Below are 24518 nucleotides of genomic sequence, written 5' to 3' on the forward strand. Positions count from 1 at the left end.
TTTTTGCTTCATGGTTTGGGGTGGGTGGGGAGAAGTTGGTGCCTGAAACTGGGAGAAACTTGGGAGCGGTAGCCAACATACAGTGGTACCTCGCAAGACGAATGCCTCGCAAGACAAAAAACTCGCTAGACGAAAGGTTTTTCCGTTTTCGATTTGCCTTGCAAGACGAATTTCCCTATGGGCTTGTTTCGCAAGACGAAAACGTCTCGCGACTTTGTTTCCTTTGTCTAAAAACAAAGACATGTTTTGTTTATAAAGTTAATTTATTTTCCCTTCAAATTTTGAACTGCTCTTTACAGTATGTGTGACTTTAAAGAGCAGTTAATAAACTGTTGTTGTACCAAATTTGGCTTTGTTTGGACTTTTTTTGACCATAGGAACACATTAATTGATTTTCAATGCATTCCTATGGGATTTCGTGATTCGCAAGACGAAAAATTCGCTAGACGACAAAACTTGCGGAACGAATTAATTTCGTCTTGCGGGGCACCACTGTAGTGCTCAAAGGCCTAGGTGCAAGATGCATTGTTTTGTAGCAGCCTGCTGTCAGATACGCTGGCAGGCACAGGAGTTTCCCCTTCTCTGAGAGCTTCTGATAAGAATTATTGAGCCTCTGGCAGGTTTATAGCCCATTTTATTTACAACAACGTACAGAGAGCAGCCCCGGGCTACCCTCCACCAGAATAGCAGTTGGTCACTCTGAATCCCCTCTCCTTCCGCAACAAGGAGTGCAGCAGCGTCCAGTTTTCCCTCCCTTGTACTTCCATTGTTCTTTAACCCTTTCAACCCTCTGAGCTCGGGAGGAGGGAGGGAAATCCCACCCTACTCTCAGATGTAAAGCCTTCCAAATGCTCCCTATCTCCTGGTTGCTTAGCTACTATCTCAAAGCTGTGCAACTCTTCCCCCAACTGTGTGGCCTCTGAATCTACTACTGGGAATGTTGAATGAAGTTGGGGGGGCAAATTCTTCCCTTCTTCCTCTGTCAGAGGCTGCTCTGTCTGTGACTGTGTTCCTCCATCTTCAGAGTCAGACCAGTCTCTGGTAACTGACTCTGACCAGCCCCTGACACCTGCATTCTGCCAATGTATGATGGACATCCTAGGGATACAGTTTTATGGTGTGTTTCAGGTACGGCAAGATGGAGTAGGACTCTGCAGATGATAAGAGACTCTGAGGAAGCTAGAAGCAGCCTTCTGGCAAATGTACCACATAGCCTTTCCATCCTGCCCCCTCAAATTTCAATGAAGCTTATTCTTGCCAGAGTTTTAAAGGGGAATGTTTTGAATTTTATATGCCCTATGTCAGGGCTGAGAAACCTGTGGTCCTCCAGATATTGTTGGGCTACAACTCCCATGATTCTTGCCTATCACTGCTCTGTTGCATAAGGTCAGCCCTTCCACTGCAAAAAAAGAGGGAGCCACGTCACACAGCTGATCTGAGATATCTTGACATGTCAGCAAATTGCTAGGTAGTTTATTTATGTATTGTATTTTTTGCTGCCAGAGAATGGTGCTCGTGTGTTTTTTCTGCCTCAGGTGCCAAAATAACTTGGCTGGCCTTGGGTATTATGCACCTTGACGTGTGTGTGTGTGTGTGTGTGTGTGTGTGTGTGTGTGTGCGTGCAGGGGAACCACACATGTGCCATCTGTTCTGCCTCAGGCACCAAAATAGCTTGGACAGCATTTAGAATATGGCTTGGCTTACTTGCATTATTCACGTCTGGGCTGCTTCTTCATTGGCTGGAAGACCCGATGATGGCCTCCCGCCCTAGGGCCTGCAAAGGCTTGAAGCTATCCTTGGATACACTGAGGCTGTCTGCCCTGAAATCCTCCTTTGCTTCCTTGCAGGTGAGCACCAGGAATGCAAGCAACTAAGCGATGCAGAAGCAGTGTGCCTGTTGACTGTCTCTCCAGGGGTGTAGGGAATGAAACATTGCTCCTGTCCCAGGCAGCCTGAAGCCATTTCTGGATATATAGGAAAGCTGAAGGATGGGATGCTAAAGCCATTTTGATAGACAGCTGTGTGGTAGCAATTAAGGCTCCTTGTTTCCGGCTACATCTGCCCAGAGGAGAAGACATCTTGATAAGCTTAGGATGAGCCAGTCGAGCTATAAGGAGGATGAACTGTTTTGCCAAGATTTTGCTGGTGCCCGTTGCCTTCCTGCTGCGAACATCTGGTTGTCATTTCCTCTTAACAAAGCTTGCTTGTGGCACAGGAGGAGGAGACCGTCTCACCCACTGTGCTCCTGCCTTCAATATTCAGAGGCTGCAGTATGTAATATGAGCAGCAAAATGAGGGGAAGTGTCACCCAGTTCCTACAAATGCCCTACAGGTGAGGATACAGCAAATGAGGACATTCAGATAGCGGCAGCTCCAGGACGTGTGTGTGTGCGTTTAGGGGGCAGAAAAATAAATCTCAGTGAGCACTTTTGACTTGGAAATTGTGTGGGGTGCAAAACTGGGATTTTAGTCACCATGTTGACCACTACTTGCAGATTGAAAAGGGCAGGATTGTTGGGTCAGGGGTGCTGTGCCATGGAGTCTAAGAAAGTGCAACTTGTTTGAAGCTGACTGTGAACATGCTTTTAACTTAAAGAAATGAAATAATGGAATTGCATATTCTCCAACATTTCTCTGATGGAAATAGGGACGTCCTATTCCATTAACAGATCCAGCTCCGAGCGCCTTCTGGCGGTTCCCTCACTGCGAGAAGCAAAGTTAAAGGGAACCAGGCAGAGGGGCTTCTTGGTAGTGGCGCCCGCCCTGTGGAACACCCTCCCACCAGATGTCAAGGAAATAAACAACTATCTGACTTTTAGAAGACAATTGAAGACATCCCTGTTTAGGGAAGTTTTTAATGTTTCATGTTTTATTGTAGTTTTATTGTATTTTTTATATTTTGTTGGAAGCTGCCCAGAGTGGCTGGGGAAACCCAAGCCAGATGGGCGGGAAATATATATGGATAGATGATAGATGATGATAGATGATGATAGATGATAGATAGATAGATAGATAGATAGATAGATAGATGATAGATAGATAGATAGATAGATAGATAGATAGATAGATAGATGATAGATAGATAGATAGATAGATAGATAGAGAGAGAGATAGATGATAGATAGATAGATAGATAGATAGATAGATAGATAGATAGATAGATAGATAGATATTACACACACACACACACCACCCATCTGACTGGATTGCTCCAGCCATTCTGGGCAGCTTCCAACATATATAAAAACATAATAAATTATTAAACATTTTTTAAAAAACTTCCCTATACAAGGCTGCCTTCGGGTGTCTTCTAAAGTTTGTACAGTTACATATCTTCTTGACATAGGAATCACATAAGTCCACAACCTCCAACATTTCTCTGCTGAAAATGGGGACGTCCTCTTGAAAAGCAGACAATCCAGGATCAAATCAGAAACTGGTATGGCTTCTGTAAATCCAGGACTCTTCATAGAAAGTAGTTGCACTTGGAGGGTCTTGGAATTATTCAGATGTTTTAGAAATGACTTCCCCTACTCAGTAACTAGTTTTGCTGGAAAGCTGTTTTGAAGAAGCACCATTCCTACCTTCACAGCTGACACGTCCCACTACTGAAGCTATCACTTCTCTCCACATCACTATTGCCTCTTGGTTGGTCATTTGGAGAACAGCCCAGTCCATCACCTTTCAAGGGGTTGGAAGTGGAGCCTCAATCTGCAGATTCCTTCTCTTCTCCATGGGGTGAAGACATTTTTCTCCCTGAGGCAGAACACCAAATCCCCACCCCCCTCCAATTTACAGGGCAGAGTTCCAAGGGCCAGGCAAATTATTTTGGCAGCGGAGGTGGAAAATCCCACAAGCACCTCTTGCTGGCAATAAAAAGACCATCGCAGTTTAGGAAATAACAACTGGCTGACACCTCATGACATCCAAAATCAGTTGCCCGAGGAAGCTGTCTCACTCTGTTTAATGATAGGACTGGCCCCATGCACAGCTGTGGTAGCATATGTGTCTATGGTTGGAACGAATCGAGTTGACACACACAGTTGACAGTGTACCAGGTTGCATTCTGTTTTATCTGTTCTGCTTCATTGCCACACTCCCCCCCCCCACAAATCCCGGGGGAGGGGAAGGCTCAAGGTAGCTTGCAACCACCTTTTCCAACTTGGTGCCCTCAAGATGTTTTGCAGTGGGGACAGCTGACAAACTGCCCCTCCTAATGAACAGACTCCCTACAATGGTACTTAACCTGGGTGATTTCATTCTGAAGGACAGGTTAGCTGTGAAGGCTGATTCAGAATGTGCTCCATATTTGCATTATCAGAGACCTTCTAAAAAAACTCCCCTGAGTGATATTTGCTCCTGAAAGTGCTAAAACAGCTTCTTAGGGGCTAAATACATACCCTCCAGCATTCCTCCGACGAAAATAAAAAGGTAAAGGGAACCCTGACCATTAGGTCCAGTCGTGACCGACTCTGGGGTTGCGGTGCTCATCTCGCTCTATAGGCCCAGGGAGCCGGCATTTGTCTGCAGACAGCTTCCAGGTCATGTGACCAGCATGACTAAGCCGCTTCTGGTGAACCAGAGCAGCGTACGGAAATGCCGTTTACCTTCCCGCCGGAGCGGTACCTATTTATCTACTTGCGCTTTGACGTGCTTTCGAACTGCTAGCTTGGCAGGAGCAGGAGCTCACCCCGTTGTGGGGATTCAAACCGCCGGGACATCCTATTCAATAATAATAATAATAATAATAATAATAATAATAATAATAATAATAATAATACCTTATTAAAAGTTGTATAGTTATTTATCACCTTGACTTGGGGGTAGCATGACTCTATAACCTCCAACAGTTTTCTGATGAAAATCGGGACATCCTAAGGAAAACTAGGATCAAATAAGAAACTGGGATGGCTTCTGTAATTCCAGGATTGTCCTTGGAAAAAGGGACCCTTGGAGGGTCTGCAAATAGCAGCTGAGGGTGGGGATGCAATTTCTGCAGAAAACTGAGACGAAGAAGCAGGTCTGGACTGGAGCCCTGTGGCTACTTTTACTTCAAAATAAAGGCTGGCCAATTTCCACTCACTTTTTTTTTTTTTAAAGTGGAAGTGGGTTTATCAGAATGGTATACTTTGTCCCTAAGCTATGTAGTCAAAAGGGAGCAAACTTTAATACCGTAAAGCTGCAGTTTCCAAACGTGTAGCAATGTCTGGCCTATGTGAACATTTCTGCCTCTGGACCACCAAGGGTTAACAGACTAATCCTGTCTTTAAAATGCTAATACCTAACAATGGTCTGTGGATAAGTTAATTAGTGGAGCCAGCTTGTGTTTAATTATTTCACTTGACCTGGTGCAGCTTTATACAATAATCCCTTTAGAGAGGCGGATGGGGCTACGTATTGGAAAAAAAATATGTGATTTAACCAAAAGAAAACTTTAAATCGTTTTTTGAGCCGAGCAGGTGCTTTTCTCTAACTTGAAATTGGAAGGGTACAGTATTTTTCCACCGCAATGCAAGCTCATGTGGGAGAGGGGGGAAAAGAAAAAGTAGATTTAAACTGCTAAGATTATGCTAAAACCCGGTGAGCCTTCCAGTCGAATACTTAACATTTCCCCCCCTTATTCAGCTGGGATTTTATTTATTGAATAATGTAAAAAGCAACCAGCTGTAGACAAGGTGGAGGGATTTGTGTGTGTGTATGTGTGTGTGTGTGTGTGTGAGAGAGAGAGAGAGAGAGAGAGAGAACAATTTGAATCAAAGTGCAGCACTCAGGGCTGGATGTGAAGTTACTCAAATGCACATGGAAATCAAGTGGTCTGCGAAAGTGGAGGTGCTCATAGAGCGTCCTGCCAGGTGGGTTGAATCTGCCAGCTTAACTTCCTGGCAGGCAGAGCCTTATTGCTCACTGGGAGGGAGGGGGTCCTGGCTCCCAGCTGCTGAAGAACAAGGACTCTAGGGAGAGTTCTTTCCAAGGTCTTTAATGTTTAGGGTGATGCTGGTTAAAGACACAGCAGGCAGTTAATCCGAAGAACAGTTATACAAAGGCATGGAAGGTGTCTAGCTAAGATGCTGATCTGACATCAGCATAATGGCCTCAGTCCAGAATATCTGAAGGAGCATCTCCACCCCCATTGTTCTACCTGGACACTGAGGTCCAGTGCTGAGGGCCTTCTGGTGGTTCCCTCACTGCGAGAAGCCAAGTTACAGGGAACCAGGCAGAGGGCCTTCTTGGTAGTGGCGCCCACCCTGTGGAATGCCCTCCCACCAGATGTCAAAGAGAACAACAACGACCAGAGTTTTAGACGAAATCTGAAGGCAGCCCTGTTTAGGGAAGCTTTTAATGTTTGATGCATTACTGTATTTTAATATTGTGTTGGAAGCCGCCCAGAGTGGCTGGGGAAACCCAACCAGATGGGCGGAGTATAAATAATAAATTATTATTATTATTCTCCATGCTATTCTTTATAAAGGAATGGGGCAGGCTATGGTTAGTGCAGCAAGTGGTTATGCTCCTAAAGAGAGCAGCCTAGCACTCCACCTTGAAGGCAAGATCTGCTACATCAGTTCATGCCTTCTTTGGTGGATTTGGCACCTAGGTGATGGCTGTGTGTGTGTGTGTGTGTGTGTGTGTGCCTCTGCCCCCTCTGGAGAGGCAGGGATATATGCAGCATCAGGGGCACCAACTTGCTCCCTCATTGGTGAGGCACATCATATGATTTCACGTGACGTGTCCTGCCCAGTGGGACATTCCATTGGGAGGCGGAAGCAGTGTGTGACACTGGGCTCCACCACTTGGCCTCCTCCCCACACGGCATTGGGTGTGTGGGGGGGGGAAGGAGGTAGAACACAACATTGGGCTCCCACAGCTCCTGCGTGGGGGCTAGGGCACCTGGAGGGCACGCAGCAGGGGCGGGGGATATCGACCCCCTCAATATTGTGGGGGGGGGGGCTGGGCCCCCTGATTTAAAATATTGAGGGGGCTGGAGCTCATAGTGCTCTCCATACCTGGTGCCAGTGCCCAGCATCTGACAACTCCAGGGTTGCATGAGAGGCACTGTGGAAGTGTCACAGATAGTCTCTGAAGGCTGTGGAGAGAGTAGCAGGGCTTGGGGCTCTTGCCTTGGAGACAGGTGATTCGAGGGAGCAGGTTGAGAGGATCCCATACACTTGGACCCTACCCAGGATCCTAATTATCAGACTCCCCCAAGTCTGGCAGAGTCCTCCTCAACCTGCTGGAGCTCTCCTCCACATACCCAACAACCCATCTATCTGGATTGCCCTGACTTGGCCAGCCCATGAGGCAGTAGGGAGGTCAGCATGGTGCAAGCAGCCTGTCAGAGCCGCTTCCAGGTCCCAGCTCACAGAGGACCACGCTAGCCGGCAGTACTGTACGAAAGTCTTTATTGAGTTACAGTTTCCATTTCCGAGCCGCAGCGCGCAGCTCTACGTCTTAGAAGCTAGACCGGCGAAGCTCCGTCTGAGTCTCCGCCTCCTGCACACCAACTTAATACTCTAGCCTTACTCCACCTCTTCCGTCTTTCCTTCCTCCTCTGGGTCCCTCTACCCCCCGTGGTCTCTTCCTTCCTGGACTCTTCTGACGCTGACCCCCCGGACTCTTCTCCCTCCTTGCGGCGGGCTTTAGGACCTGGCTCCCTATCCGGGCTGCTTACTGTGCCGCCTTCCTGTGTATTTGCACTTGGCGCGCGCGCCCAGCCTTCAACCTTCCTCTTGACCGTTTCCTCGCTCCCCGATGGAGGTGTGGCCAGCCCTGTCTCATGCCCTCCCGCTTGCGGCGAACCGCCAGATCCCGATACCTGGGACCCCTCCCCCCTACTGTGCTCTGGCGGGGAAGCTGGTCCCGATTTCCAACTGCTGCCCTCTGAGTCCCCTCTGGTCCCTTCTTCCTGGGGTGTCCCCCTGGGCGCCCCCCTTGCTCTGACCACTGGCGCCCCTTTCTGTGAATCTTCCGATTCACTGGAAAGACTCAGAGATCTCGGGCCGCTGTCATCGCTCATATTTCCTTCGGATTCCTCCCCCTCGCTCTCTGTTTCCTCCCTTTCCTGTGCCTCTGCCCCTGAACCCCTGACACAGCCTTTCAAGTTGGTCAGATTGGTTCTGCCAGTGCATTTGCACCATGACACCCTCGCTGCCCTCTCCCCCCACTCTCCCTCCTGGGAAGCAGCAGTAACCAAACTGCCAGGAATCTAGTTTATCCAACCCATCTGGTGAGCTGCTTCTAGGAGGAACCATATTCGGGATCTTCAGAAGCTTGGTGGTGAATGGGGAAAACGATCTACCAAACAGCAACTTACTGAGATACAAATGTACTGAGTGAGAGACCTAGGGGCCATCTGATATATATACATAGTTTTGACCCTTCCACATGAGAAGGGAAGAAAAGCTTGCTGGATCAGACCAATGGCCCATCTACTCCAGCATCCTCTTCTCACAGTGGCCAACCAGCAGAGCCAGATGAGGACCTTTGGAGGGCCAGAGCAATGAAAATATTATGGTGGTCCCATATGGAATTCAAAATGAAGGCAATACTAAGCTGTAACATACAATTAAAATCCAACCGAGAGCGCAGTTCACTCTGCCTTAACATGGTAACAAGGGACTGGAAACCTTCCAGGCATCTCTAACTGGCCACTATGATTTTTTCCTAGGTCTCATCATCTCCCTAGCCACACTCCTCACTTCACATCCCCCTTGAGAGGTCTTCCCTGGCTGGAATGCATCACTGAACTCTGATCATTCTTCTTCCTTGCTTGGATGGAAGATAGAGATGTGTGGATGCGTTCAGAAATGGCCTACCTTACAAAGGCAGAATGCACATCAGTTGCTCAACCCACATGTACCTCTCTCCATGCCCACTGTTGGCATGTTGCATCCAGAAGGACCTTTTGGGTTGCAAAAGGTTCTCCACCCCAACATACATTAACGTCTGTGATGGAGGTGAGGTGCATGCTTTTAATGCTCACTGTGAGGCACTTTGAGCAGGAGAAGTTGGGTAGAAATATTTCAAGCCAACAAATAAATTTTTCTGCTTTCATTTCTAGGAATCCTGAGGAGAGAGCTAAACCTTGAAGAGTGTTGCTAGCGACTCACCCTCACTAAATATGAATACGGCACCCCCCCATTCTTCCCAAGGCAAAAACAGGGCCTGTGATTCAGCAGGCATAGTGAGCAACAAAATAGAGGCTGTGTCTGCATTCATACATCAGTTGATTCCAGTCTTCTGGCGTTTCCCTAACTGTTAATTTCTGCATTATATCTGAGCTTCCACACAACTTAAAAGCCAGTTCCAGAAATACACTGGAATGCAGTGCAAGTTTAGCGCTCATTTCCATGTTATTTGCAAATGGATTTCCCCCCCTGGAAGCAAAGAACATGGAAATGAGCACTAAACTTGCTATTTTCCCGGAAGTGGCTTTTATGTTGTGCAAAAGCTCAAACATGATGCGGAAATTAACAGTTAGGAAAACATTGGGAAAACGGACTGAGCTGCTGCGTGAATGCAGCCTGCGTCCGGTACACAGGAACAACTCTTGCCACATACCTATGCATGGAAACCCTTAAGAACTTTTCTCCTCATTTAGGTCTTCTAATGAGGCCTTCCTCTTAGGGAAAACTAGACACGACTGCATTCATACAATTAGCAATTGTGTGAATGGCTTTTTTAAAAAGTAAATTGATTGATTGATTACTTGTTTAACAAAATTTACATACAGCTTACTCGGCAGATGACCTCTGAGTGGTTTACATAGGGTGATTTAAAACAGCCAATATAGTGCCCTTTAGACCTGGTGGACTAACTCTAGGGGGAAAAGGTGTCACCAGTCCCCTCAAGATTCCCCAGCAGGTGTTAAGATGCTATCAGTGGCTTCCGGCTGGTTGCCCAGGAAAGTATAAAGACAAGGAAAAGTTTCTTACAGTCCTTCTTTATTTCAGCCTCTTGGATAATGGCACTGTCTCGAGTGAATCTCCACCCCCATCTCTCCCACTTAATCATTTGTCATCATCATCACCTCCTCTACGGGTGCCGCTAAGTGCCCTCTGTCTTCGAGCTCTTTGCTCTCCTACTTTTAAGACTCGCCGGGTTCTGGGAGATGGTGGGCCTGGAATGCTTTCTAGTGGCAACTTGTCAGCCACCTGTTGTTCTGGCTCTCCCATGATTTCCCAACTTTCCCCCTCATCTGACTCTGAGCTGTGACCTCCCTCAAACCCCTGTAGGGTCAGGATGGGGAGGCGGTCTCCACCATTCCTACTCTGCTCAGGCCCTGAAAGCAGGGGCTCAGCCCCCCAATATTAAGGGGCGGAGGGGGCCGAACAGCTGAGCTGAGTGCAGTGTGGCATCAAAGGCAGGCTCCTCCTGAGCATGAGAGGAGGCGCTGCAGCCATTGATGCTACATGGCACTGGGCAAGGCCTCATTCCGATGACATGCCTCCTCCTGATGACATGCATGTGCTGTGTGCTGCACACGTGATGCCATGGGTGCACATTGGGTGTGTGACATCTGCGCAAAATGTTGCCAGGCCCCCAACCTTCGACCCAAGGCAGTGCCTCTGCTCTAGACATTATGGACTGCAATTCTCACAATTTCTGCCTATTGGCTATGCTGCCTGGTGCTCAGGGCCATCTTACCCATAGGTGCTAGGGGTGTGGGGCACTCAGGCACCAGGCTCTCAGGGGTGCCAGGCTGAGAGTCCAGGGCCCAAGAGTTGAGTTTGGGGAAGAGCCCACCCATTGGTAGGAACGCCACGACGGGCTCTTCTGCTGTTGGTGGTTCTGCGCAGCAAGTTCAGGGGTGACAGAGCCAGCGAGACACTGAGGTGGCTGGCCAGCTCCGCCCTCCTGCGTGCCTGGGACTGGGCAACCTGGGGGGGCACCAGGTGGATCTTTGCACCCCGGCACTGCAAATGTTTAAGGCAGCCCTGCTGGTGCTGATGGGAGCTGGAGTCCAGCAACACAGGGACTCCACTGTGTTGGATACCATGAATCTATTCATTTACAAATACCTATAAATGCAAACATTAAAATGCAGGTTCAAGGAGGTCCGATCCAGAAAAGGACCTGGGAGACAGATGAGGTTAAATTGGGATGGGTTTGGGCTCCTGTGCCTGCTGACTGGAAGCTTCTTGCCTAGTGGGAAAGGCCATTGCTCAGAGATAGAACGTCTGCTTTGCAGGCGGAAGAAGGGCCTGGATCAATCCCTGGCTCCTCCACATACAACTGGGAATGTCCAATGTCTAAAATGCTGGCGACCCGCTGCTAGTGAGTGTTGACAATACTGGGCTAAATGATATGACTCAGTATAATGCATTCCTTAGTTCCTATGTGCAAAATGTGATCCAGATTCTGAGTGCAACGGGGGCAAAGCCCATGCAATCCCCACCACCATGACATGGACTTGACCCTGATCCATCAGAAGTGTGGTGGATGCCATTCTGCAAGACTAAATAGTGTGTGTGTGTGTGTGTGTGTGTGTGTGTGCGTGCTTAAAGCTGCTTCTGTCTCCTCCCTCCACAAACCCCTCACGTCCTTGCATTACGGCAATTAATTCACCAGAAGGTGCAGAGCACATTTCTAAGAGTATTAGCTTGGGTTACACAAAGAAACTCCTTTTGCTAATGAGTGACATTATACATGACACTAATGTGCTATTAAAGGTCATGGTTGCACATAATGACAAAATCAAAATGGAGCGAGGTGAGATTATTTTATACACTTCTCGTACTAACACCAGCTCCCAGCCAACAGTTTAAATCTATGGCTGGCTAAATTCGGTTTAGCGCTAATCAGCTGTTTCCTTTGACAGGAAATGTTGCTGCAGAAACAGGGACAATTTCCTAGTAGAATAATTTCAACCGTTTGATTATTTTAGTAATGATACCCAAGCTTATTAACATATAAAACCTTTGTATTTATGTTTTTATTGCACAGGCCCACAGAGTTAAGAGCTAGCAGCAATAATGCCATAGAAATGAATGCTGTTCATAGAGGTTTGCAGTTCATTACATGAATTGTTCATTTCTCCACTGGAACACATGCTGAAACCCAACGATCATTTCCCTTACTTCATGGGACAAGCGTGTAAGAGCAGAGCATCTTTGTCCCTTCTCTCTTGTTTCTTCATGATTTCTCTCTCTCTCTTCCCTCCCACAACCCCACAACCAAGGATGGAAATAATAAAACCCCAAATAAAAACAAACGCAAGGCCGCCTTGCAACAAAGGTGTCATTTTCCTTATAGCCATTTGTTCTCATTTGACAAGAGACAACCCGCACACTGTGGGAAGTCACAGATATGTAACTTGGTTGCACATCAAGGTCTTTCTGGAGAAATTCTGCAACAGATGGTGCAACATGCCTGCTCGAAGATGAGGGTAAATCTTTAGACGGGCAAAAAACCAGAAGGAGAGGAAACTGATGAGAAAACGGCAACAGCCAAAAATAACCACCAGCAAAATAGATGAACATAAGAAGAGGCCTGCTGCATCAGGTCAATGGTCCATCTAGGCCAATATCTGGTTCTCACAGTGCCCAACCAGATGCCTTTGGGAAACTCATAGGATCCAAGCAGAAAAGCACTCTTGCCTTCTGTGGTTTCTAGCAACTTGCATTCACAAGTGTTACTGCCACCTTCGTCTGATACTCCCATGTCAGTGTTTCATCCTTCTCTTCCCAGCTTAAAGAAAGCATAAAATGGCCATGGAAGGAATTCAGTTGTTGCAGAGGGAATCTCTAGTAGAGATCAACTGCAGGGCCAGGGTCAAGGGATGGTGAATCCCATGAGCAAAATGCCAAGTTGGAATGATCAACTGCACTGCAGTGAATCAAGAGCCCCAAGTCCAAAGTCTGAGACCTGATGTACTTAGAGGATTACCTGCTCCCATTCTCCAGGGTTGGAGAACCTGATCTCCTCCAAATGTTGTTGGTCTACAACTCCTATCATCCCTGATGGCTAGGGCTGGTTCAAGCTGGAGTCCTACAAGATATGGAGGGTCACAAGATCTTCATCGCTTTACAGTTTGAGCATCCTCCAGGTGCCTCCATTGTCTAAAGTGAGACAGGTGGTGACTAGGGAGAGTTAGTTTAGTTATGGCACACAACCTATAGTCTTTGCAATGGAGTCTTGCCTGGCGCTCTCAATTATGTCCTTTTGGCTCCAAGTGGGGTCCTATTTATTTCTCCAGGCTTTTAATCTGCAGTGAGAACTGTTTTGATGCTTTGTGGTTTTTATGATGTTATTTATTCTGGCTGTGCCACATTCAGACTGTCACTGTTTGGAGGTGGGATTCACTCGCATACTGTCAAATTCTGGTTGCACAATTAAAGTTGATTTGCACAATAAACCTGTTTTCCCCAAAGACTTGACTATTTGCAATATGGAAAGCGATGGGAAAGTGTGAAATAAGACTTGCTATGATGCAAAGTCATCTAACTCCCCACGGAACATCATCCTGGCTTGTTTTCATATTTTTAAATATTACTATTCATTATCATTTATTTTATTTTCTTAAATTTAATCCCCACCTTTCCTCCTAAATGAGCCCATATTATTGTTAGGATTTGTAAAATGCCCTGGAAATGCTCTCCATTAAACAGCACGAGGAAGATTATACCCAACCAGTCTTGCTGGAACATTGGGATTTTGTTAATAATAAAAGCTAAAACGAGTGAGCATGTCCAAACCCCTACAATGAAATAGATTATCTGATTTTGTACAAAACTTTGATCTAGCATTATTGGTTCCTTCCACCAGTGTATGTGGGAAAAGGAAATATGATGAAGAAATCTTCAGTTCCTCACCCCCACCACATTCATAACTAAATAAGCCACTAACTCTTCTACCAGAAAGCTCTCCTTTTTATCTTTCACTTGGTGGAGAAACCCAATCTCAGAGTGCTGCAGTTTCTGAGAGCCAAGCAGCAGTAATCACAGAGCTGGGGGTTCATGCATTTTTTAAAAGCGCTATGCGCGACCCTGCTCCAGTAATTTTTGGAAGAATTTTACTAGGGAAATTCCATATGAAGAGATTCAAAAGCCTCTGACTCTTCAGTTTTTAAGAGGAGATGAATGTGCTAGTAAAGACTATGTGTTTAAAGAAGATTGGGGGAAAGTGAGTGCCATTCCTGCTACAAGCGACACAGAGCTGAAATACTTATTATCTCAAATAAGTCCTGGTGGCATTTGAGAAGTCTCAACATTTATTGCCATGCCAGCAATACGCATGGAAATGCAGTTGCTTTCTCTGCTTTCCCCTCTCTCTGTGTCCTCCCTCCCTCCCCTTTTTATGTGCTCAAAGTCCTCTTTTATAAAATATTTAGTTCAAGCTCTCCAGAGGGCTGGATCGCCTTTGCTGTAGACTGGATGAAGCTTTACAAGGCTGCAGAGAAATATACCCAGCCGCAAGTGTAGTTGTATCCAAGAATGATGGGAAATGCTATCAGTATCTCAGCTGTTGGTAGGAACTATGGATGGGGCAGAAATTCAATTTAGTTCGCATTTAAAGACAACATTCAGACTTTCCAAAACAAGTTGAAAACCGAAATGCAGCCATCCTTTGAAATTCACACTTCTCCAAATTTCCAAATGGAATTCTCCAGCCAAATAATCTGTAGAAAAATGCATATATTATTGAGAATGACATACAAAATACATTAGGGACAATTGCTTTGCAAAAATGCGTATATCAGGGGAAATTTGCACTGATGAATTGCACTGATGAATTTTCAGGAGTACTATATATATATATATATATATATATATATATATATATATAATCTCAAACCAATGTGAAGAACTGAATTTAAAACAGCAGCAAGAATACTTATTGTGAAGTATTGGAAGACACAAGATTTACCCACTCTGGAAGAATGGCAGATGAAGGTGATGGACTATATGGAATTGGCGGAAATCACTGGCAGAATCCGAGACCAGGGAGAGGAGTCGGTGGAAGAAGATTGGAAGAAATTTAAAGACTATTTACAGAAATACTGCAAAATTAATGAATGTTAGAATGATGTCAGAATGAAGTTAAGTGGTTTTAGCAGTAATGTTATAAAGGTGTATGTAAAAATGGATTGTTAACAGGTGAAAATCCAAAATTATAATATATTAAGTTAAAGGATTAAGACAAAAACAAAGAGGGAAAGGAATTGCTGAATTAACTAACAGAACTGGAATACAAAAAAGGGAGGTGTGAGGAGGTCAGGGAAGTAAGGAAATGAAATGTAAGGCATGGAAAGATTGATGTGTTTTTTAAGTGTTTTTTTATCTTTTTTCTGTATTTTGTATTTTTTTCCTTTTTATTTCTCCCCCCTCTTTTTATTTATGTAATCTTTTCTTTGAAACTTTAATAAATATCATTTAAAAAAAAGAACTGAATTTAAGACTGAAAAAATGAGAACCTGAGAGAAATCAAAACTGACCGATTGGCCCATCCCTAGTTAGGAACCCAGGAAGATGACTTAATATTGAATCAGATGGATAGCTCAGTTGGTTAGAGTGTGGTGCTGATAACGCCAAGACTTAAGGTTCAATCCCCATATGGGACAACTGCATCTTTCTGCATTGCAGGGCTAGATGATCCTCAGGGTCCCTTTCAACTCTACAATTCTATGATTCTATGACCATAGGCTCATCTAGGTCAGTATTGACCACATTCACTGGCAGCGGGTCTATGGGGTTTCAGACAGGGGAAATCCACAGCCCTACCTGGTAATTCCAGGGATTGAATGTGGGACCTTGTGCATGTAAAGCATGTTCTCTACCATTGGGCTTTCCACCCATCTCCAACCTTTGATCTTGGGTGATGACTATGGTCCTCTTCAGTGCCACCAAAGGCATTCAGACTCTCAGATACAATTAAAGTGGTGGCACAAGAAACTCATCGGGTGTTTCCCCAATCATTTAATAAGGGGTAGTCATTCAGTTAATAGTAATGTGGTGATAGTTTGCCATAAGGAGAACTTGAAAGATGGTCTATCTTAACACGCAAGGCATGTGTTGTGTTGTGTTGTGTTGTGTTGTGTTGTGTTGTGTTGTGTTGTGCTGTGCTGTGCTGTGTTGGGAGCCCTATACCAGGTCAGACAATTGGTCCATGATCTGAACTGACTGGCAGATGCTCTCCAAGCATTTCAACCAAGGATCTCTGCCAGCTCTAGTTGGAGATGGAGGGAGTTGAGCGTGGGACCTTCTGCATGTGGAGCAGGTGCTCTACCACCCCATCAAAGCATAGATGACCATGAGATGTCCATCCTTCTTCGTCTGCTCTCTGTGCTGCAAGTCCTGTACCACATCCCCAGCTCACAGCCTTCCTCCTGTCATGAAGTAATCTGAAATATCTCCTTACTCCATAAGCTGCAGGATAGCATGACAAAGAAGACCAAGGATATCATCTGTTTCAGGGAGTCAGCTGAGAAGCTTCTCTTCCCTGCAGCTGTTTCATGGCTCAGGTGCACCAATTTAACATGTGTCGTTCCTGGAAGCCACATAATCCCTCCAAAGAAAGCCCATACAGATCCCTTTGTTTGTCAGTATCAGTGGCGTGAAGAATAATCTCGCCCGAGCAAGCTGTGCTGCCTTTACAACCCTAGGTGGGATGACACCATCTGTGGTTTATTCTGCACAGCTTCTTTATAAGATAACTTTTTCTTTGCTGGATTGTGAAGCATTGAAACAGGAGGACATGGTGGTGCTATAATGCCAAGGCTGTGTACGCAAGCATGTACATTTGAAGTATGTTTGAAGCACATGACTTTCTCCAAATAATCCTGGGAATGGTAGTTTACCCCCCCCCCCTTCGAATTACAGTGTTGGGGCATGTGCTCATTCGACACGCCAGCAGAAGGTGCCAATGGAACAGAAAAACACCAGACAGTTTGGGTAGGATCAGATCCTTTACTGACAGTATAATGCAGTTCCATGGCTTATAGGATACATGTTGTTGTTGTTTAGTCGTTTAATAGTGTCTGACTCTTCGTGACCCCATGGACCAGAGCACGCCAGGCACTCCTGTCTTCCACTGCCTCCTGCAGTTTGGTCAAACTCATGTTGGTAGCTTCGAGAACACTGTCCAACCATCTCGTCCTCTGTCGTCCCCTTGTGCCCTCCATCTTTCCCAACATCAGGGTCTTTTCCAGGGAGTCTTCACTTCTCATGAAGTGGCCAAAGTATTGGAGCCTCAGCTTCACGATCTGTCCTTCCAGTGAGCGCTCAGGGCTGATTTCCTTCAGAATGGAGAGGTTTGATCTTCTTGCAGTCCATGGGACTCTCAAGAGTCTCCTCCAGCACCATAATTCAAAAGCACCAATTCTTTGGCGATCAGCCTTCTTTATGGTCCAGCTCTCACTTCCATGGGAAAACCATAGCTTTTACTATACGGACCTTTGTCGGCAAGGTGATGTCTCTGCTTTTTAAGATGCTGTCATAGGATACACACAGTTGTAATATATAGTCCTTCCAGCAGCATACAGATTCCCACAGGAATCTGGTCAGTCACTGTGAGAACAGGATGCCATTGGCCCGATCCAACAGCCTTTGCTTATGTTAGTGTGAAGAGAAACCCTGCCTTTATACACAGGTTATATCTCCAAATGAGGAGAAGGTAGCTTAGTTTCACTCCAAAGAAAAGGCTCCCTATGTTTAAACAACTATTTAAATGAATAGCTTGAATTTCAGTTGATGGAAGTCAGGGTGGAGCCGGCCACTACAATGCCATTGTATATATCTCTCTTTTTTAATTGAGGTCCATGGGCTTGGCAAGAAGGAAAGCTGTTGGAAATGTTGCATGTGGAGCTCTGAAATATGTTTTTTGTCTGTTAAAGCACAGCAGTGGAAGGTCTGGGTTTGTTTGTTTTTAAAGAATACTGTGGATACAACCCAATTACCAGGGAGAAAAGGGGCCGATATGAAGTTGTAAACTTAAACAATAACAACAATAAGAATAAAAACCACTTGGCCACGTCTTGATTATTTTTAAGTCAGAAAGCTACAGACTTCAGCTCCCCTCACCCACAAGAGATTATAGAAGAAAGAGAATCATTTTTTACATCACATACAAAAAGTCCCTTAGACCCCCTCGTCTACAATTTGGCAACCTTAATTCCCTCTGGAAGAGCTCCTGTGCCTGTAGATTTTATCCGCTTTGGCCATAAAGACTTTTAAAAAAATAAATAGATTTGCCTCATTTTATACAAGCAACTTGGAACCCCAAACACAGATAGAAGTGCAGAAAGCGCAGTGTGACTCAGAAGCAGACTGGAATGTTTTAAAAATGCACAGACACAGATATGGTGCAAATCTCAGGGCATCTGCACACTCCTAGTATATTTCTGTATGCCTTCTGCAACAGCTCTAAAAATTCCCTTCCACCAAAATGTCTAATAACACTCCTCTGTCCCTCTTTCTCCTGGCTGTGCATTTTTCTTGCTAATCCATATATTGCTTGCCAGTGCCTGACATTTCCTCTTTAATCTTGAAACATTCCTTAACAAACTACTTTCTTCTCCTTTGCCCTTTACATGTTTCAGCAGCAACATTTGCTTTCAACCTCTTAATTTTTATTTTTTTTTACATTTGCATGTTTATTTCAATGCACCTTTGAATCTCCCATTGATGAAATATCATCTGAACATCCTGAACTACAAACTACCCACTTGCCTAACAATCCCTTCATTAGCTCAATGGAAATGACAATCTTTTGTCCAGCTTTGGCATTTTATGCTGTCATGCAAGGACGGAGCTTAAAGCAGGCTGCTGCTAAACCAGCTCCCTTTAATATATTTTTTAAGAACTATAGTCCAATTATCACTATCTTCTTTGGGGATCCATTCAATTAAGCGCAGTCATAATGAGTGAATGGACACATGGCTCTGTCACCATATCTATAGCCTCATTAATGGGAGCCAGGTAATATAGCTTTAAATCCATCAGTAATTCATACGATGCTTCCCTCCTTCTTCTGCAGTTTGGGTGGCTTTTTCTATCTTTACTTATTGAAGACAAAGGTAATATTTCAAGGGGTTAAAGTGTTTTTTTCAACCATGGTATGGGCCTGACTTTATTCAGTTTTGCAAACGGCATGGCAGTATTTGAAACTGAATGCTGGTTCAGCCATGAGCCCCTAGCCCCTGTCCCACTATTGATAGGCAGACCGTTTATAGCAAAGGATGCTCCAGTGATGTTTCATCAATGGGAGGTAATTGCTGCAAGATGGCCTCTTGACAGCTGGGGATCTCTCTGTGAGTTTGAATGGGATACCCATCAGGGTTTAAAGAAGGTGGCATTTCTCCATCTGAAGGAAGGGAGAATGGGTTCGTGTTTCCATTTGGGAAAGAGAGATAGGAGGTAATGAAGAGCAGAGAGTTTTTTAAAAAAGGCAAGGAGGTTGGAAGAGAGAAAGCTTCTAGCTAGAGTTAACTAGTACTGGCGGTGTACTGATCACATTGCTCTCTGAGGCTCTACCACATGGGTAGGCAAACTAAGGCCTGGGAGCCGGATCCAGCCCAATCGCCTTCTAAATCCAGCCCGCGGACGGTCCGGGAATCAGCATGTTTTTACATGAGTAGAATGTGTCCTTTTATTTAAAATGCATCTCTGGGTTATTTGTGGGGCATAGGAATTTGTCCAAAAAATATAGTCCGGCCCCCCACAAGGTCTGAGGGACAGTGGACCAGCTCCCTGCTGAAAAGGTTTGACAACCCCTGCTCTACTATGTAAGCATGCCTATTGATCAATGGTTGAACAGATGCTTTGCTTGCAGAAAGTCTCAGATTCAATTTCTGGAATCTCCAGTTAGAGCAGATAATGCAGACCACTGTATTAGGCTGTGACATCATTCATTCCTTATTTACACATAAAAATTCTATCCCACCTATTTTTCCAAAGCAAAGCGACTATATCTCCAGCCAGTAGCAAAAGCAGAATAAAGGAAAGATAATGCCCAACTCACAGATATTACTTCAAATTAGTAAGCTGACAATGCCCAACATGTTCAACAAATTACATCAGCACAAAGATAACACAGAATGAGGTCTTCTTCAACCATCTGGGGCCTGATGGATCTCGCACAGCAAGGCATTCCAGAAGGTGGATACCACAACAGAAAATGTCCTGCCCCAAGTTGACACCAGCTTTGCCCCCTGAGGCCCAGGCAATCAGAGAAGGGTCCCAGGTGATGAATGAACCATATCGGGGAGACCATAAGTGGTGGTGAAATGCTCCTGTGTACAGTGGTACCTCGGGTTAAGTACTTAATTCGTTCCGGAGGTCCGTTCTTCAACTGAAACTGTTCTTAACCTGAGGTACCACTTTAGCTAATGGGCCTTGTGCTACTGCTGCGCCGCCGGAGCACAATTTCTGTTCTCATCCTGAAGCAAAGTTCTTAACCCAAGGTACTATTTCTGGGTTAGCGGAGTCTGTAACCTGAAGCATATGTAACCTGAAGCATATGTAACCCGAGGTACCACTGTACATATAGGTGCCTGTGCACATATAGGTGCCTTTTTCCTTTCTTGTGCAAAGGAAACAGCCATGCTGTCCACTGGGAGCTCTCACCTCTTGGGGAAATGGAGAATATGTAACAGATTCTGCAGCTTCTAACCTGCAATTAATCAATCTGTTCAAAGCCATTGCCCAGAATAACGTTCTGCTGGAAAACAGGAAGGCAAATGTTGTCCCCGAGCCTTGCTAAACGAAGAGCAACACCTTCAGCTTTTCTTTGGCTGCTGTTCCAAGTAGTGACAGTAAGCCTCTTACTACCATAGGAAGCTGCCTTGTACTTGGTCAGGTCAAATCATTGGTCTATCTGGCTCAGCTCTGTCTACACGGACTGGCAGCAGCTTTCCAGGAGTTCAGGCAGGGGTCCCTTCCAGCCCTAACCTGGAGATGCCCAGGATTGTACCAGGGACCTTCTGTTTGCAAAGCAGGTCTTCCACTGAGCTACGACCTTCTTTGTTAAATTGCCCTGTCTGGGGATGAAGCCAGTGGAAGCAATTTTCTCAGGCTCTGTTCAGTCGCTAACACTCACAGCCTCTTTAACATTCTCCACCTACCCAACTGACTTACCCAACGCGAGCCTATTCTGCTGCCTAAGGGTCAATTGTAGCTGACAAGTCTGCTTCAGGCGAGCCAGAGAGCTCCATGCCAGCTCCACCTGGCACCCCTCCTGTTTTCTCTTTCCAAATCTTTTTGACGGCCCATCAGGTCCCCCACTGCTGGCTGCTGACTGGCTGTCAATGTTTCCCTCAAGTTCTCTGAATTCACCAGTGGCCACCTTCCTTCTGCTCAGAGGCGGCGTTCAAGGATTTCCGCTCTGAGGCTTGGCGGGGATGTGTCAAAGCAGCCCGGAATCCTTAAAGCCTTTATGCAGCCTCTGAGCAGAAAAAGGCAGCCCGAGGTGTTTGAAAGAAACAGACAGAAACGCTGGGAGGGCGGGAGCGGAGAAAGGAAGAAGCAGGGAGGGTGGGAGAGCAAGGGTTTGGGCAGCTGCCTCTCCTTGGGAACTTGGAGGCTTTGAGGCAGCTTGCCAGGATGGGAAGAAAGGGGGGGGGGTGCATTACGACTGGCGTCTCCCTGCACATTAGATTTTGGCACTTTAGATCCATGGCTTTCAAAGAAGGAGGCAGGACTCTGAAAGTTACTGCAGTCAGTGCCAGAAGAGGCAGAGTCTCCTCCTGATCTCTCTGACCCTTCGCTTTCAAGCAGGAAAAGCATGTTTGGCACAGTCAGTACACGTCTGAAAGCTATAGCTCTATGCTGCAAAAGAGGGGGGGGGGTTCGTCACCATCATCAACACCATTATTTTGTCATCTTCACTATTTACGAAACTTGCTAGTCACTAGCTGTGACTCACAACCCATTTAAAAACATAAGCACAACTAAAAATATATTACTCTGCGAACCACCCTTATTCTGTGAACCGCCCAGAGATCTTTTGATTGAGGGCAGGATATAAATTATAATAAAATAATAATACTATATAAACCTATTTATGCAAAAATACATGCGATTCATATGAAAATACACAAAGCAACCCTGCTTCCCTCAAGCAACAACATCATAAAGGTTTGGCAGCACATTTATAGCAAACAACACCATCATAGTCGATCAAAAGCCTGGAGGAAAGGTACGTTTTCACCTGGCACAGAAAAGGTGTCAGGGAAGGTGCCTGGCAGAACTCACTGGGGAGAACATCCCATAAATCTGAAGCTGCAACTGAAAAGGCCCTTGAATCTGTCATCAGCCTCTGAAGCTCTCCCAAAGGAGAGACTCGGAGAAAGACTTTAGGTAAAGGGACCCCTAACCATTAGGTCCAGTCGTGACCGACTCTGGGGTTGCGGCGCTCATCTCGCTTTACTGGCTGAGGGAGCCAGCGTACAGCTTCCGGGTCATGTTGCCAGCATGACTAAGACGCTTCTGGCGAACCAGAGCAGCACATGGAAACGCCGTTTACCTTCCTGCCAGAGCGGTACCTATTTATCTACTTGCACTTTGACGTGCTTTTGAACTGCTAGGTTGGCAGGAGCAGGGACTGAGAAACGGGAGCTCACCCCATCGCGGGGATTCGAACCGCCAACCTTCTGATCAGGAAGCCCTAGGCTCTGTGGTTTAACCCACAGTGCCACCTGCATCCCAGAAAGACTTTAGATTGAGATCTAATGGTCCATGCGTATGGTGGAGATGCAGCACAGGGGAGGATGTGTTTAACCAATCCCCTACCAGCATCACATCCATATCTTCCTCACCCACATTAGAACTGGGGTTTTGGATACACATTTGTCATATCAAAAGCGGAAAGTGACTTGGAGGCGAGCTGTAGGAGGGAAAGCAGTGCATGGGAGGAAGGGTTAAGAGACATTCTCCCGCCCACTGATTCTTCTCTGCAAATGTCCCCTCTGCTTCAACTCAGAGGTGCATCAGGGCTTCCCAGATGCATTCCAGCAGCTGAATATTTAGTTCAGATAAATTACCCTAACTTAAATAAACTTAAGTTAGGGTAAGAGGTGCCTGGGCTTCTTGGAGCTGCTACTTGGGTACCAAGGCAAGCGTTGGAGGCAAAGGCCCCCACCCCAGTGATGAGAAGCCATCATGCATGCTCATTCTGCTTCTCATTGAACTCTTACCTCTCTGTCAAGCCCAGCAGCCACCGTGACGATGTCTCCAGTCTCGCTGTTAATGGTGAACATGTTCTGCGATGGGCTCTGTGGGGTTTGCGTCACAATCCGGTACCTCACCATCCCGTTGGCTGTAGTGACGTCGTCTGCATCGTTGGCCGTCACTGTCATCACGTAGGTTCCTTCACACAAGGTGGAAATGACAACAGAATCAATCACCATCTGAAATGGAGTATGCCTGTATGTGTTGATGAAAGGGTTTAACTGGAAGATTCCGTAGAAGCTAAAGAAGATCAGGAAGAGCTCTCTAAGCATCTTGATTGGTTGATTAACTGATGTTAACTGTTGGTTAACTATTGTTGTTCTCTGCTAGCCAACACGCGGATGTTTAACCTTAAATCACATGGGAGGCTATTGAATTGCAAATTGCCATCTTGGTCTTTGAAGCACAATATACATCAGGAGGCTTAGTTTGGTCAGAATCAAGTATACACTTCTGAGGTTAACACTAAATACCGTATTTTTTGCTCTATAAGACTCACTTTTTCCCTCCTAAAAAGTAAGGGGAAATGTGTGTGTGTCTTATGGAGCGAATGCAGGCTGCGCAGCTATCCCAGAAGCCAGAACAGCAAGAGGGATTGCTGCTTTCACTGCGCAGCGATCCCTCTTGCTGTTCTGGCTTCTGGGATTCAGAATACTTTTTTTCTTGTTTTCCTCCTCCAAAAACTAGGTGCGTCTTATGGTCTGGTGCGTCTTATAGAGCGAAAAATACGGTGCATTACTTCTGGTAAATGAGGCACTGTAGCTGCTAGAGGGCTATAAAATTTGGGTCCTGGGCTTTACCAAAAAAAAGGCAAGAGGACACACAGAGAAAACTTCTGCCATTGTTATTGCTCATGAAAGTAATCCCCTTCCAGGGAGCCACGAAAAAGCAAACAAATCCCTCCCTCTTGAAAACATTGACATAAGAAGAATCATAGAATCATAGAATCATAGAGTTGGAAGAGACCACAAGGGCCATCGAGTCCAACCCCCTGCCAAGCAGGAAACACCATCAGAGCACTCCTGACATATGGTTGTCAAGCCTCTGCTTAAAGACCTCCAAAGTAGGAGACTCCACCACACTCCTTGGCAGCAAATTCCACTGTCGAACAGCTCTTACTGTCAGGAAGTTCTTCCTAATGTTTAGGTGGAATCTTCTTTCTTGTAGTTTGGATCCATTGCTCCGTGTCCGCTTCTCTGGAGCAGCAGAAAACAACCTTTCTCCCTCCTCTATGTGACATCCTTTTATATATTTGAACATGGCTATCATATCACCCCTTAACCTCCTCTTCTCCAGGCTAAACATGCCCAGCTCCCTTAGCCGTTCCTCATAAGGCATCGTTTCCAGGCCTTTGAC

General features: G+C 45.8%; 1 protein-coding gene across 8 annotated transcripts in view; it reads right to left on the reverse strand.

The window, feature by feature from the left end:
* The window catches only part of CDH4 (cadherin 4), an 828450-nt gene that overhangs the window by 109341 nt on the left and 694591 nt on the right, over nt 1-24518 (reverse strand). For all 8 annotated transcript variants that reach the window (XM_081196108.1, XM_081196107.1, XM_081196113.1 and 5 more), the window contains one exon: nt 23129-23301. In XM_081196108.1, the coding sequence (XP_081052234.1) occupies nt 23129-23301 (173 nt within the window). The remainder of the gene's footprint in view (nt 1-23128; nt 23302-24518) is intronic.

This window comes from Podarcis bocagei (genome assembly GCF_964188305.1).
Source record: "Podarcis bocagei genome assembly, chromosome: 5".
NCBI lineage: Eukaryota > Metazoa > Chordata > Lepidosauria > Squamata > Lacertidae > Podarcis > Podarcis bocagei.